Source organism: Pungitius pungitius, chromosome 13 (genome assembly GCF_949316345.1).
Source record: "Pungitius pungitius chromosome 13, fPunPun2.1, whole genome shotgun sequence".
Taxonomy (NCBI): Eukaryota; Metazoa; Chordata; class Actinopteri; order Perciformes; family Gasterosteidae; genus Pungitius; species Pungitius pungitius.
This window is the reverse complement of record NC_084912.1, coordinates 18,487,607-18,500,579: the sequence shown is the minus strand read 5'-3', so window position 1 is coordinate 18,500,579 and position 12,973 is coordinate 18,487,607. Positions and strand designations below refer to the sequence as shown.

General features: G+C 41.6%; 1 protein-coding gene across 1 annotated transcript; it reads left to right on the top strand.

Moving 5' to 3' along the window:
- Positions 1-1,163: 1,163 nt before the first annotated feature.
- On the top strand, positions 1,164-7,563 carry LOC134135330 (uncharacterized). The gene is made up of 2 exons (XM_062566721.1): positions 1,164-7,274; positions 7,399-7,563. Exon 1 carries the CDS (start codon positions 1,164-1,166, stop codon positions 6,951-6,953), a length of 5,790 nt encoding a protein of 1,929 aa, XP_062422705.1. The 3' UTR covers positions 6,954-7,274; positions 7,399-7,563.
- Positions 7,564-12,973: the final 5,410 nt, after the last annotated feature.

The window sequence follows — 12,973 nt, the reverse complement described above, 5'->3', positions numbered from 1 at the left end:
TCTGCAAAAGCTTTAAAAAGTAACAAAAATGGTCAAAACGTAGTTGAGTGAACCAGGTTCCAAAACTATACTTAATCCATTATACCATAATGATAATGATGAAAACAGGTCATTTGCTTAAAAGAAACAGTGTAATCTAAAGCATTCTTCAAACAGTCCGTTTTAGTGGTTTTCTCCTTCTGCAAAAGCTTTAAAAAGTAACAAAAATGGTCAAAACGTAGTTGAGTGAATCAGGTTCTAAAACTATACCTAATCTTTTATACCATGATGATAATGATGAAAACAGGTTATTTCCTTAAAGGAAACAGTGTAAGCTCAAGCATTCTTCATACAATCCGTTTTAGAAGTTTTCTCCTACTGCAAAAGCTTTGAAACTAACAATAAGGGTCAAAACGTAGTTAAGTGAATCAGGTTCTAAAACTATGCCTAATCATTCATACCATGATGATAATGATGAAAACAGGTCAATTCCTTAAAGGAGACAGTGTAAGCTCAAGCATTCTTCATACAATCCGTTTTAGAAGTTTTCTCCTACTGCAAAAGCTTTGAAAGTAACTGTGTTGCCCTTTAGGCATTTAAGTTGAATTTTTATGCATTTAACTCGGCATAGTTTCAGTTCATGCAGACTCTTATTTTGACATCGGTTTACTGAGCTAAAACAGGAAGTAGTTCATGGAGACTCTTATTTTGACATTTGTTTACTGCGCTAAAACCGGAAGTAGGACGCTACGTAGAATTCACCACGTTAGATAACGCATTGGAAATTCAAACAGTCATCGCGCCAGAGAAAATACATCATGTTCGTTGACTCCCCAGCAGAAGCATCGCTTGTATGTATATAATCCTCGTTCTGACTGAGTTAACTGTGAAGCATATTGATTTTTGCTGTAAAAGTAATGGTCATGTAAGCTAGGTGGCTTAGCTAATTATAGTGTTTTGCTGTTTGTTTCCTAGTTTCACTCTCTCGTCTTTCATCACTCATCTCATGTGTATGGATTCAGCACAATGTGAAGATAATAAATCTGCATAAGAGGAACTCAGGATGTCTTCATGTTCATGAATAAGAGAGAGTTTAGCTCACTGTTTAGTTGGAGTTGCTACACCTCAGCGAGAACAGTACAGTGAAAAAGCGTAATCCAACTTGAGTTCAACATTCAGGTAAAATGGAAGCAGAAAGGACTGACAATGCATCTGTGCGTACTAGGAAATCAAAAAGCTCTCAGTCAACGGCATCGAGTGCCACAGTAAGGGCACGCGCTAGAGCAGAGGCAGCGAAGGCACGAGCAGCATTCGCTGAGGAAGAAGCACAGCTGAAGGTAGAAAGGGCAGCGAAGGAAGCAGAGCTTCAATTAGGAAAAGCAAAGCTGGAAGCCGAACTAGGCGCACTCGAACTTCGAAGAGAGGCAGCTGCAGCCATTGCCCAAGCAGAGGCATTGGAAGCAGCTGAACTGGATCTAGAAGATTCAATAAAGACCGACATATCTTCTAGGGCAAATTTACAAGGCGAAATTGTAACACGCACTAAAGAATACGTCGAAGCGCAAGCCGAACATAACGTAGTACAAACTCATGCATCAGCCCATGCAACATTCCCTGCGGCAGCATCGTCAGAAGGGAGCTACGTCACATGGGATCCTCCATCAGGACGCAACTTACAGTTACAAGAAAGGCAAGAAGAGGTTGAAACCCATAATAGACCATCTGAGCATAACACAGCACCGGCGAAAACCAAGATGATACATCAGCCTCTCAAACCACAACTTAAGGCGGCAGCTCCATCGTATGTGCCTGTGCACGCACCATACATCCCAAGAGTGACACCTGAAACAGAACACCTGGCACGATTCCTGGCTCGTCGCGATTTGGTGAGTACGAGTCTCTACCAATTCGACGATAAACCTGAAAATTATTTAGCATGGCAGTCATCATTCAGCAACGCTACTACAGGCTTAGGACTCACCTCCACTGAAATGTTGGATTTGCTTATTAAATGGCTCGGACCAGAGTCCGTGAAACACATCAGAAGGATTCGCTCTGTACATGTCAGGAACCCAGATATAGCACTTAAAAAGGCCTGGGAACGCCTCCAAGAGTGCTACGCTGCACCTGAAGTAATGGAGAAGTCCTTTTTTAAGAGATTGGACGAATTCCCAAGAATATCAAACAAAGATTACGGGAAGCTGAGGGACCTAGGCGACCTTCTTATGGAACTTCAGGGTGCTAGAGAAGAAGGTTACCTCGCAGGATTGACTTACCTGGATACCGCCAGAGGCATTGGTCCCATCGTGGAGAAACTCCCTCACGGGCTACAGGAGAAATGGCTCTCAGTCGGCTCCAAGTTTAAAGAAGATAACAACAGCTACTTTCCTCCATTCGATTACTTTGCCGACTTCATCTGCCATGAAGCACGCCGGAGAAATGATCCCAGTTTCATCGTTCTATGCGCCAACACCAACGGACCGAAGTCAGATAAGGTAGTCTCAAATAACTATGGAAGAAAGATATCCGTTCACAAGACGGACATCTCTTCTGTTGAAAACCCACCTTCGGTCTCACCGGAGGGAAAGCCCGGCGGGCCAGAGAAAAACTGTCTCATTCACAACAAACCACATCCATTAAGGAAGTGCAGAGCATTTAGAGGCAAGACCCTCGAAGAAAGAAAGAGCATCCTCAAGGAGAATGGAATTTGTTTCAAGTGCTGCACATCAGCCAGTCATCTCGCAAGAGACTGCAAAGCAACAGTAAGGTGCATGGAGTGCGACAGTGACCGACATCATGCTGCTATGCATCCTGGCCCACCACCTCAAGTCTACAGAAGGCCTACACCCCCACCAGACAATGGCGGGGAGGAAGAGGAACATGCTGGCGACAGCACAGCTATCTCCTCACACTGTACCCAGGTATGTGGTCCAGAGCAAATAGGAAGATCCTGCTCGAAGATCTGTCTGGTAAGGATATACCCTCAAGGTCAACGTGAGAAGGCAACCAACATGTACGTCATTTTGGACGATCAAAGCAACCGCTCGCTGGTGCGATCAGACTTCTTTGAGCTTTTCAACATCAAAGGCCAATCATTCCCCTACTCACTGAAGACTTGTTCTGGATTGGTTGAGACGTCAGGCAGAAAGGCAGAGGGTTTCCAGGTCGAATCGCTTGATGGACAGACTATCCTACCGCTACCACCTCTAATCGAGTGTAATGACATCCTCATCGATCGCTCTGAAATACCAACGCCTGATGCAGCCCGTCACCATCCTCACCTACGAAGGGTAGCGGCACACATACCAGGACTTGACCCCAAGGCGGAAATCCTCATCTTGCTGGGCAGAGACATTGTGAGGGTCCATAAAGTCCGACAGCAAGTTAACGGACCTCACAACGCCCCCTTTGCACAAAGACTGGATTTGGGATGGGTCCTGGTAGGAGACGTGTGCCTAGGGAACGCACACAAACCAGCCGTGAGCACGTTCAAGACAAGTGTGCTGGAAAATGGCCGACCCTCTATTCTCAGACCATGTGAAGGCTTCATGAAGCTGACTGAACATGTGTTCCACAGCAGGGAGCAAAAGAACGAACCACACAAGGCATCGTCGAAAGTTCTTGGATTAAAGGTCTTCAACGAGACTGAGTCCGACAACAAACCTGCCCCGTCCATAGAGGACACCATCTTTTTGGAAATCATGGAGCAAGAAACGTACCGAGACACGTCAAACAACTGGGTCGCTCCTCTCCCCTTTAGAGTTCCCCGTCAACGTCTATCGAACAACCGCGAGCAGGTGTTCACTCGCTTCACCTCCCTGGAGAAGACGCTGCGGAGGAAAACTGAGATGAGAGACCAGTTTCTAGAGTTCATGAAGAAAATATTCGACAACAGACATGCTGAAGTGGCTCCTCCACTAGAGGAGAACGAAGAGTGTTGGTACCTGCCCACTTTCGGAGTCTACCACCCACAAAAGCCCGGAAGCATCCGCGTGGTGTTTGACTCCAGCGCAAAGTACTTCGGCACATCTCTAAATGGCATTCTTCTGTCAGGCCCAGACCTCAACAATTCCCTCATTGGGGTGTTGATCCGCTTTCGCAAGGAACAGGTAGCAGTGATGGCCGACATACAGCAGATGTTCCACTGCTTTCTTGTCCGAAGAGACCATAGGAACTATCTGAGGTTTTTGTGGTACAGAGACAACGACATGTCTAAGGATATCATCGACTACAGGATGAGAGTCCATGTATTCGGCAACAGCCCGTCACCGTCCGTAGCCATCTACGGACTAAGGAGAGCCATCCATGAAGGTGCTCACAAACACGGAGAAGACACAGTCCAGTTCGTCGAACATCATTTTTACGTAGATGATGGGCTCATCAGTGTGCCAACTGAAGCTGAAGCCATCAGCCTCCTACGGAGAACGCAGGCCTCTCTCAGCGAATCGAATCTGAGGCTTCACAAGTTCGCCTCAAACAGCGAAACCGTCCTCCAGGCCTTTGCACCAGAGGATAGAGCAGTTCCGAAAGACCTCGACCTTAGCGGTGAAGCTACACCAGTGCAACGCAGTTTGGGACTGTTGTGGGAGACCACGACAGACACTTTCACTTTCGCAGTCTCAGAGCACAAGAAACCCTTCACTCGCAGGGGAGTTCTGTCGACAGTGAATAGCGTGTTCGATCCTTTAGGCATGGTCGCACCCGTGACTATTGAAGGCAAGGGTCTCTTGAGAGAACTCAGCGTCAACGCCTGCGACTGGGATGCTCCTCTCCCAGAACAAAAGCTGAAGCAATGGGAAGCATGGCGTGAGTCACTGCATGACTTAAGCAATCTGCATATCCCACGTTCATACACAGCAACATCACTTCCAAATGCTGTACACACAGAGCTATGCGTTTTTTCCGACGCATCCACAAAGGCCATTGGAGCAGTGGCATATCTCAGGACCATTCAAGCTGAGGGACAAGTCGAAGTAGGATTCATCTTCGGAAAGGCTAAGCTGGCCCCACAGTCCGAACCTACCATTCCACGGTTGGAATTGTGTGCCGCAGTATTACCCGTGGAAGTCGCCGAACTCATCCGAGATGAACTGGAGCTGAAATTTGATGCGATCAAGTTCTATTGTGACAGCAAGGTCGTGCTTGGATACATTCACAATCAAACAAAACGCTTCTATGTCTACGTTCACAACCGAGTCCGACGTATTCGTCAGTCCACAAGTCCTAACCAGTGGTTCTACGTCAACACAGAGGACAACCCAGCTGACCACGCATCCAGGTCAGTTCCTGCGTCCCAATTGACAAAGACTATGTGGTTCACTGGACCGGCCTTTTTGCACAAACCAAATTCATCTGACACAGACTCAAGCCAGACGTTTGAACTCGTTAACTCAGAATCAGACATGGAAATACGACCCGAAGTGAGTAGTTTTCTTACTCAGACTCAGAACCGGGGCTTTACCGTCACGCGGTTACAGCGCTTTTCATGCATGCGCGCCCTTACCAGGGCTATCGCCCTACTCATCCATATAGCTGGCACTTACAGACACGACAAGTCCAGTGAGTGTAAAGGATGGCATCACTGCAACCTCCCACGTACTCCGGATGAGTTGCTTCAGGCGAGACACATCATTATCAGAGCCGCACAGGAAGATGTCTTTGCAAAAGAGCTCACGGCTCTCGAGCTTGGAAACGCTGTATCCAAAAACAGTTCCCTTCACAAGCTCAGACCTGTTCTCGAAGGTGGTCTGATGCGCGTTGGCGGCAGATTAAAGCACGCTGACTTGAGTGCGCAAGAAATAAATCCAATCATCGTTCCCAAGACCAGCCACGTTTCTTTGCTGTTGGTGCGACAGTATCATGAAGAGGTGAAGCATCAAGGCCGCCACCTCACCGAAGGGGCTCTGAGAGCAGCAGGCTTCTGGGTCATAGGGGGAAAACGACTAGTTGTCTCTGTCTTGCACAACTGTGTAGTGTGCCGAAAGTTACGCCGAAGAACAGAGGGACAGCTCATGGCAGACTTACCCCCAGAACGCTTGCACACATGCCCACCTTTCACCTATGTAGGAGTGGATGTGTTCGGACCATGGCAAATCGTCACCAGGCGTACAAGAGGAGGACAGGCCCAAAGCAAAAGGTGGGCAATGCTCTTCTGCTGCATGAGCTCCCGTGCCGTGCACATCGAGATCATCGACTCACTAGATACGTCCAGTTGCATCAATGCATTGAGACGTTTCTTTGCCATACGGGGACCTGCAAAGCAGATAAGATCAGACCGTGCAACAAACTTTGTTTCCGCTGCAAAGGAACTGGGACTAAGCCAACAAAAATCCGACATCACAGTACAGAACTTCTTGAGTCAACATGGGTGCTCATGGGTGTTTAATCCTCCCCATGCGTCCCATATGGGAGGATCATGGGAACGTATGATAGGCCTGTCAAGACGGATCCTCGACGGGATCTTGCTCCAAGACCGCGTCCAACTTACCCACGACCTCTTGTGCACACTCATGATGGAAGTTACTGCGATAATCAATGCAAGACCACTTGTTCCAGTCTCGACTGACCCAGAGTCACCGTTTGCACTGTCTCCTGCAATGATACTCACCCAGAAGGTTGGCGTTACTCCACCACCTGGAGACTTCACAGACAATGATCTTCTCAGCAGACAATGGAAACAAGTTCAGGTTCTCGCTGACAGATTCTGGCGTCGCTGGCGTCAGGAGTTCCTCCCCACTCTACAAGCTCGCCGCAAATGGAGAGATGTCCAACGAGACCTCAAAGAAGGGGACATTGTGCTCCTGAAGAATAGTCAAGCTGCACGTAACGCGTGGCCTATGGCAAGGATCACAGCCGTCTTTCCTGGGAGAGACGGCAAAGTAAGGAAGGTGGAACTCAAGACGGCGGACCAAGGGACTGTGAAGGTGTTCTTGAGACCAGTGTCAGAGGTCGTTCTTCTTCTGGCCGAAGACTGATGGTTCAGAGACATTCAATATAGTGACCTTTAAGGTCAGACGGGGAGTGTGTTGCCCTTTAGGCATTTAAGTTGAATTTTTATGCATTTAACTCGGCATAGTTTCAGTTCATGCAGACTCTTATTTTGACATCGGTTTACTGAGCTAAAACAGGAAGTAGTTCATGGAGACTCTTATTTTGACATTTGTTTACTGCGCTAAAACCGGAAGTAGGACGCTACGTAGAATTCACCACGTTAGATAACGCATTGGAAATTCAAACAGTCATCGCGCCAGAGAAAATACATCATGTTCGTTGACTCCCCAGCAGAAGCATCGCTTGTATGTATATAATCCTCGTTCTGACTGAGTTAACTGTGAAGCATATTGATTTTTGCTGTAAAAGTAATGGTCATGTAAGCTAGGTGGCTTAGCTAATTATAGTGTTTTGCTGTTTGTTTCCTAGTTTCACTCTCTCGTCTCTCATCACTCATCTCATGTGTATGGATTCAGCACAATGTGAAGATAATAAATCTGCATAAGAGGAACTCAGGATGTCTTCATGTTCATGAATAAGAGAGAGTTTAGCTCACTGTTTAGTTGGAGTTGCTACACCTCAGCGAGAACAGTACAGTAACAATAAGGGTCAAAACGTAGTTGAGTGAATCAGGTTCTAAAACTATGCCTTATCCTTCATACCATGATGATAATGATGAAAACAGGTCATTTGCTTAAAAGGAACAGTGTAAGCTCAAGCATTCTTCATACAGTGCGTTTTAGCTGTTTTCTCCTACTGCAAAAGCTTTGAAAGTAACAATAAGGGTCAAAACGTAGTTGAGTGAATCAGGTTCCAAAACTATACCTAATCCATTAAACCATAATGATGATGATGAAAACAGGTCATTTGCTTGATACAAACAGTGTAAGCTAAAGCATTCCTCTTACCGTCCGTTTTAGTGGTTTTTGCCTTCTGCAAAAGCTTTAAAAAGTAACAAAAATGGTCAAAACGTAGTTGAGTGAACCAGGTTCCAAAACTATACTTAATCCATTATACCATAATGATAATGATGAAAACAGGTCATTTGCTTAAAAGAAACAGTGTAATCTAAAGCATTCTTCAAACAGTCCGTTTTAGTGGATTTCTCCTTCTGCAAAAGCTTTAAAAAGTAACAAAAATGGTCAAAACGTAGTTGAGTGAATCAGGTTCTAAAACTATACCTAATCTTTTATACCATGATGATAATGATGAAAACAGGTTATTTCCTTAAAGGAAACAGTGTAAGCTCAAGCATTCTTCATACAATCCGTTTTAGAAGTTTTCTCCTACTGCAAAAGCTTTGAAACTAACAATAAGGGTCAAAACGTAGTTAAGTGAATCAGGTTCTAAAACTATGCCTAATCATTCATACCATGATGATAATGATGAAAACAGGTCAATTCCTTAAAGGAGACAGTGTAAGCTCAAGCATTCTTCATACAATCCGTTTTAGAAGTTTTCTCCTACTGCAAAAGCTTTGAAAGTAACAATAAGGGTCAAAACGTAGTTGAGTGAATCAGGTTCTAAAACTATGCCTTATCCTTCATACCATGATGATAATGATGAAAACAGGTCATTTGCTTAAAAGGAACAGTGTAAGCTCAAGCATTCTTCATACAGTGCGTTTTAGCTGTTTTCTCCTACTGCAAAAGCTTTGAAAGTAACAATAAGGGTCAAAACGTAGTTGAGTGAATCAGGTTCCAAAACTATACCTAATCCATTAAACCATAATGATGATGATGAAAACAGGTCATTTGCTTGATACAAACAGTGTAAGCTAAAGCATTCCTCTTACCGTCCGTTTTAGTGGTTTTTGCCTTCTGCAAAAGCTTTAAAAAGTAACAAAAATGGTCAAAACGTAGTTGAGTGAACCAGGTTCCAAAACTATACTTAATCCATTAAACCATAATGATGATGATGAAAACAGGTCATTTGCTTGATACAAACAGTGTAAGCTAAAGCATTCCTCTTACCGTCCGTTTTAGTGGTTTTTGCCTTCTGCAAAAGCTTTAAAAAGTAACAAAAATGGTCAAAACGTAGTTGAGTGAATCAGGTTCTAAAACAAAACCTAATCCTTCATACCATAATGATAATGTTGAAAAAAGGTCACTTGATTGATAGAAACAGTGTAAGCTAAAGCATTCTTCATACAGTCCGTTTCAGCTGTTTTCTCCTTCTGCAAAAGCTTTGAAAGTAACAATAAGGGTCAAAACGTAGTTGAGTGAATCAGGTTCTAAAACTATGCCTAATCCTTCATACCATGATGATAATGATGAAAACAGGTCATTTGCTTAAAAGGAACAGTGTAAGCTCAAGCATTCTTCATACAGTGCGTTTTAGCTGTTTTTCCCTTCTGCAAAAGCTTTGAAAGTAAAAATAAGATTCAAAACGTAGTTGAGTGAATCAGGTTCTAAAACTATGCCTTATCCTTCATACCATAATGATAATGATGAAAACAGGTCATTTGCTTAAAAGGAACAGTGTAAGCTCAAGCATTTCATCATACAATCCGTTTTAGCTGTTTTCTCCTTCAAAAGCTTTGAAAGTAACAATAAGGGTCAAAACGTAGTTGAGTGAATCAGGTTCTAAAACTATGCCTTATCCTTCATACCATGATGATAATGATGAAAACAGGTCATTTGCTTAAAAGGAACAGGTAAGCTCAAGCATTTCATCATACAATACGTTTTAGCTGTTTTCTCCTTTAAAAGCTTTGAAACTAACAATAAGGGTCAAAACGTAGTTGAGTGAATCAGGTTCTAAAACTATGCCTAATCCTTCATACCATGATGATAATGATGAAAACAGGTAATTTGCTTAAAAGGAACAGTGTAAGCTCAAGCATTTCATCATACAATCCGTTTTAGATGTTTTCTCCTTCTTTAAAAGCTTTGAAAGTAAAAATAAGGGTCAAAACGTAGTTAAGTGAATCAGGTTCTAAAACTATGCCTAATCATTCATACCATGATGATAATGATGAAAACAGGTCATGTGCTTAAAAGAAACAGTGTGAGCTAAAGCATTCTTCATACAGTGCGTTTTAGCTGTTTTGTCCTTCTGCAAAAGCTTTAAAAGTAACAATAAGGTTCAAAACGTAGTTGAGTGAATAAGGTTCTAAAACAAAACCTAATCCTTCATACCATAATGATAATGATGAAAAAAGGTCATTTGCTTGATAGAAACACTGTAACCTCAAGCAATCTTTATACAGTCCGTTTTAGCTGTTTACTTCTTCTTCAAAAGCTTTGAAAGTAACATTAATGGTCAAAACGTTGTTGAGTGAATCAGGTTCTAAAACAAAACCTAATCCTTCATACCATAATCATAATGATGAAAAAAGGTGATTTGCTTGATAGAAACACTGTAACCTAAAGCATTCTTTATACAGTCCGTTTTAGCTGTTTACTCCTTATGCAGAAGCTTTGAAAGTAAAAATAAGGGTCAAAACGTTGTTGAGTGAATCAGGTTCTAAAACAAAACCTAATCCTTCATACCATAATCATAATGATGAAAAAAGGTGATTTGCTTGATAGAAACACTGTAACCTAAAGCATTCTTTATACAGTCCGTTTTAGCTGTTTACTCCTTCTGCAGAAGCTTTGAAAGTAACATTAATGGTCAAAACGTTGTTGAGTGAATCAGGTTCTAAAACAAAACCTAATCCTTCATACCATAATGATAATGTTGAAAAAAGGTCACTTGATTGATAGAAACAGTGTAAGCTAAAGCATTCTTCATACAGTCCGTTTCAGCTGTTTTCTCCTTCTGCAAAAGCTTTGAAAGTAACAATAAGGGTCAAAACGTAGTTGAGTGAATCAGGTTCTAAAACTATGCCTAATCCTTCATACCATAATAATAATGATGAAAACAGGTCATTTGCTTAAAAAAACAGTGTAAGCTCAAGCATTTCATCATACAGTCCGTTTTAGCTGTTTTCTCCTTCTGCAAAAGCTTTGAAAGTAACAATAATGGTCAAAACGTTGTTGAGTGAATCAGGTTCTAAAACTATGCCCAATCCTTCATACCATGATGATAATGATGAAAACAGGTCATTTGGTTAAAAGAAACAGTGTAAGCTAAAGCATTCTTCATACAGTGCGTTTTAGCTGTTTTCCCCTTCTGCAAAAGCTTTGAAAGTAAAAATAAGGGTCAAAACGTTGTTGAGTAAATCAGGTTCTAAAACAAAACCTAATCCTTCATACCATAATAATAATGTTGAAAAAAGGTGATTTGCTTGATAGAAACATTGTAACCTAAAGCATTCTTCATACAGTCCGTTTTAGCTGTTTACTCCTTATGCAGAAGCTTTGAAAGTAACATTAATGGTCAAAACGTTGTTGAGTGAATCAGGTTCTAAAACAAAACCTAATCCTTTATACCATAATAATAATGATGAAAAAAGGTGATTTGCTTGATAGAGACACTGTAACCTAAAGCATTCTTTATACAGTCCGTTTTAGCTGTTTACTCCTTCTGCAGAAGCTTTGAAAGTAACATTAATGGTCAAAACGTTGTTGAGTGAATCAGGTTCTAAAACAAAACCTAATCCTTCATACCATAATAATAATGATGAAAAAAGGTCACTTGATTGATAGAAACAGTGTAAGCTAAAGCATTCTTCATACAGTCCGTTTCAGCTGTTTTCTCCTTCTGCAAAAGCTTTGAAAGTAACAATAAGGGTCAAAACGTAGTTGAGTGAATCAGGTTCTAAAACTATGCCTAATCCTTCATACCATAATAATAATGATGAAAACAGGTCATTTGCTTGATAGAAACACTGTAACCTAAAGCATTTCATCATACAATCCGTTTTAGCTGTTTTCTCCTTCTTTAAAAACTTTAAAAGTAACAATAATGGTCAAAACGTTGTTGAGTGAATCAGGTTCTAAAACAACACCTAATCCTTCATACCATAATCATAATGATGAAAAAAGGTGATTTGCTTGATAGAAACACTGTAACCTAAAGCATTCTTCATACAGTCCGTTTTAGCTGTTTACTCCTTCTTCAAAAGCTTTGAATGTAAAAATAAGGGTCAAAACGTTGTTGAGTGAATCAGGTTCTAAAACTATGCCTAATCCTTCATACCATAATAATAATGATGAAAACAGGTCATTTGCTTAAAAAAACAGTGTAAGCTCAAGCATTTCATCATACAGTCCGTTTTAGCTGTTTTCTCCTTCTGCAAAAGCTTTGAAAGTAACAATAATGGTCAAAACGTTGTTGAGTGAATCAGGTTCTAAAACTATGCCCAATCCTTCATACCATGATGATAATGATGAAAACAGGTCATTTGGTTAAAAGAAACAGTGTAAGCTAAAGCATTCTTCATACAGTGCGTTTTAGCTGTTTTCCCCTTCTGCAAAAGCTTTGAAAGTAAAAATAAGGGTCAAAACGTTGTTGAGTAAATCAGGTTCTAAAACAAAACCTAATCCTTCATACCATAATAATAATGTTGAAAAAAGGTGATTTGCTTGATAGAAACACTGTAACCTAAAGCATTCTTCATACAGTCCGTTTTAGCTGTTTACTCCTTCTTCAAAAGCTTTGAAAGTAACAATAATGGTCAAAACGTTGTTGAGTGAATCAGGTTCTAAAACAACACCTAATCCTTCATACCATAATCATAATGATGAAAAAAGGTGATTTGCTTGATAGAAACACTGTAACCTAAAGCATTCTTCATACAGTCCGTTTTAGCTGTTTACTCCTTCTTCAAAAGCTTTGAAAGTAACAATAATGGTCAAAACGTTGTTGAGTGAATCAGGTTCTAAAACAACACCTAATCCTTCATACCATAATCATAATGATGAAAAAAGGTGATTTGCTTGATAGAAACACTGTAAACTAAAGCATTCTTCATACAGTCCGTTTTAGCTGTTTACTCCTTATGCAGAAGCTTTGAAAGTAACATTAATGGTCAAAACGTTGTTGAGTGAATCAGGTTCTAAAACAAAACCTAATCCTTTATACCATAATAATAATGATGAAAAAAGGTGATTTG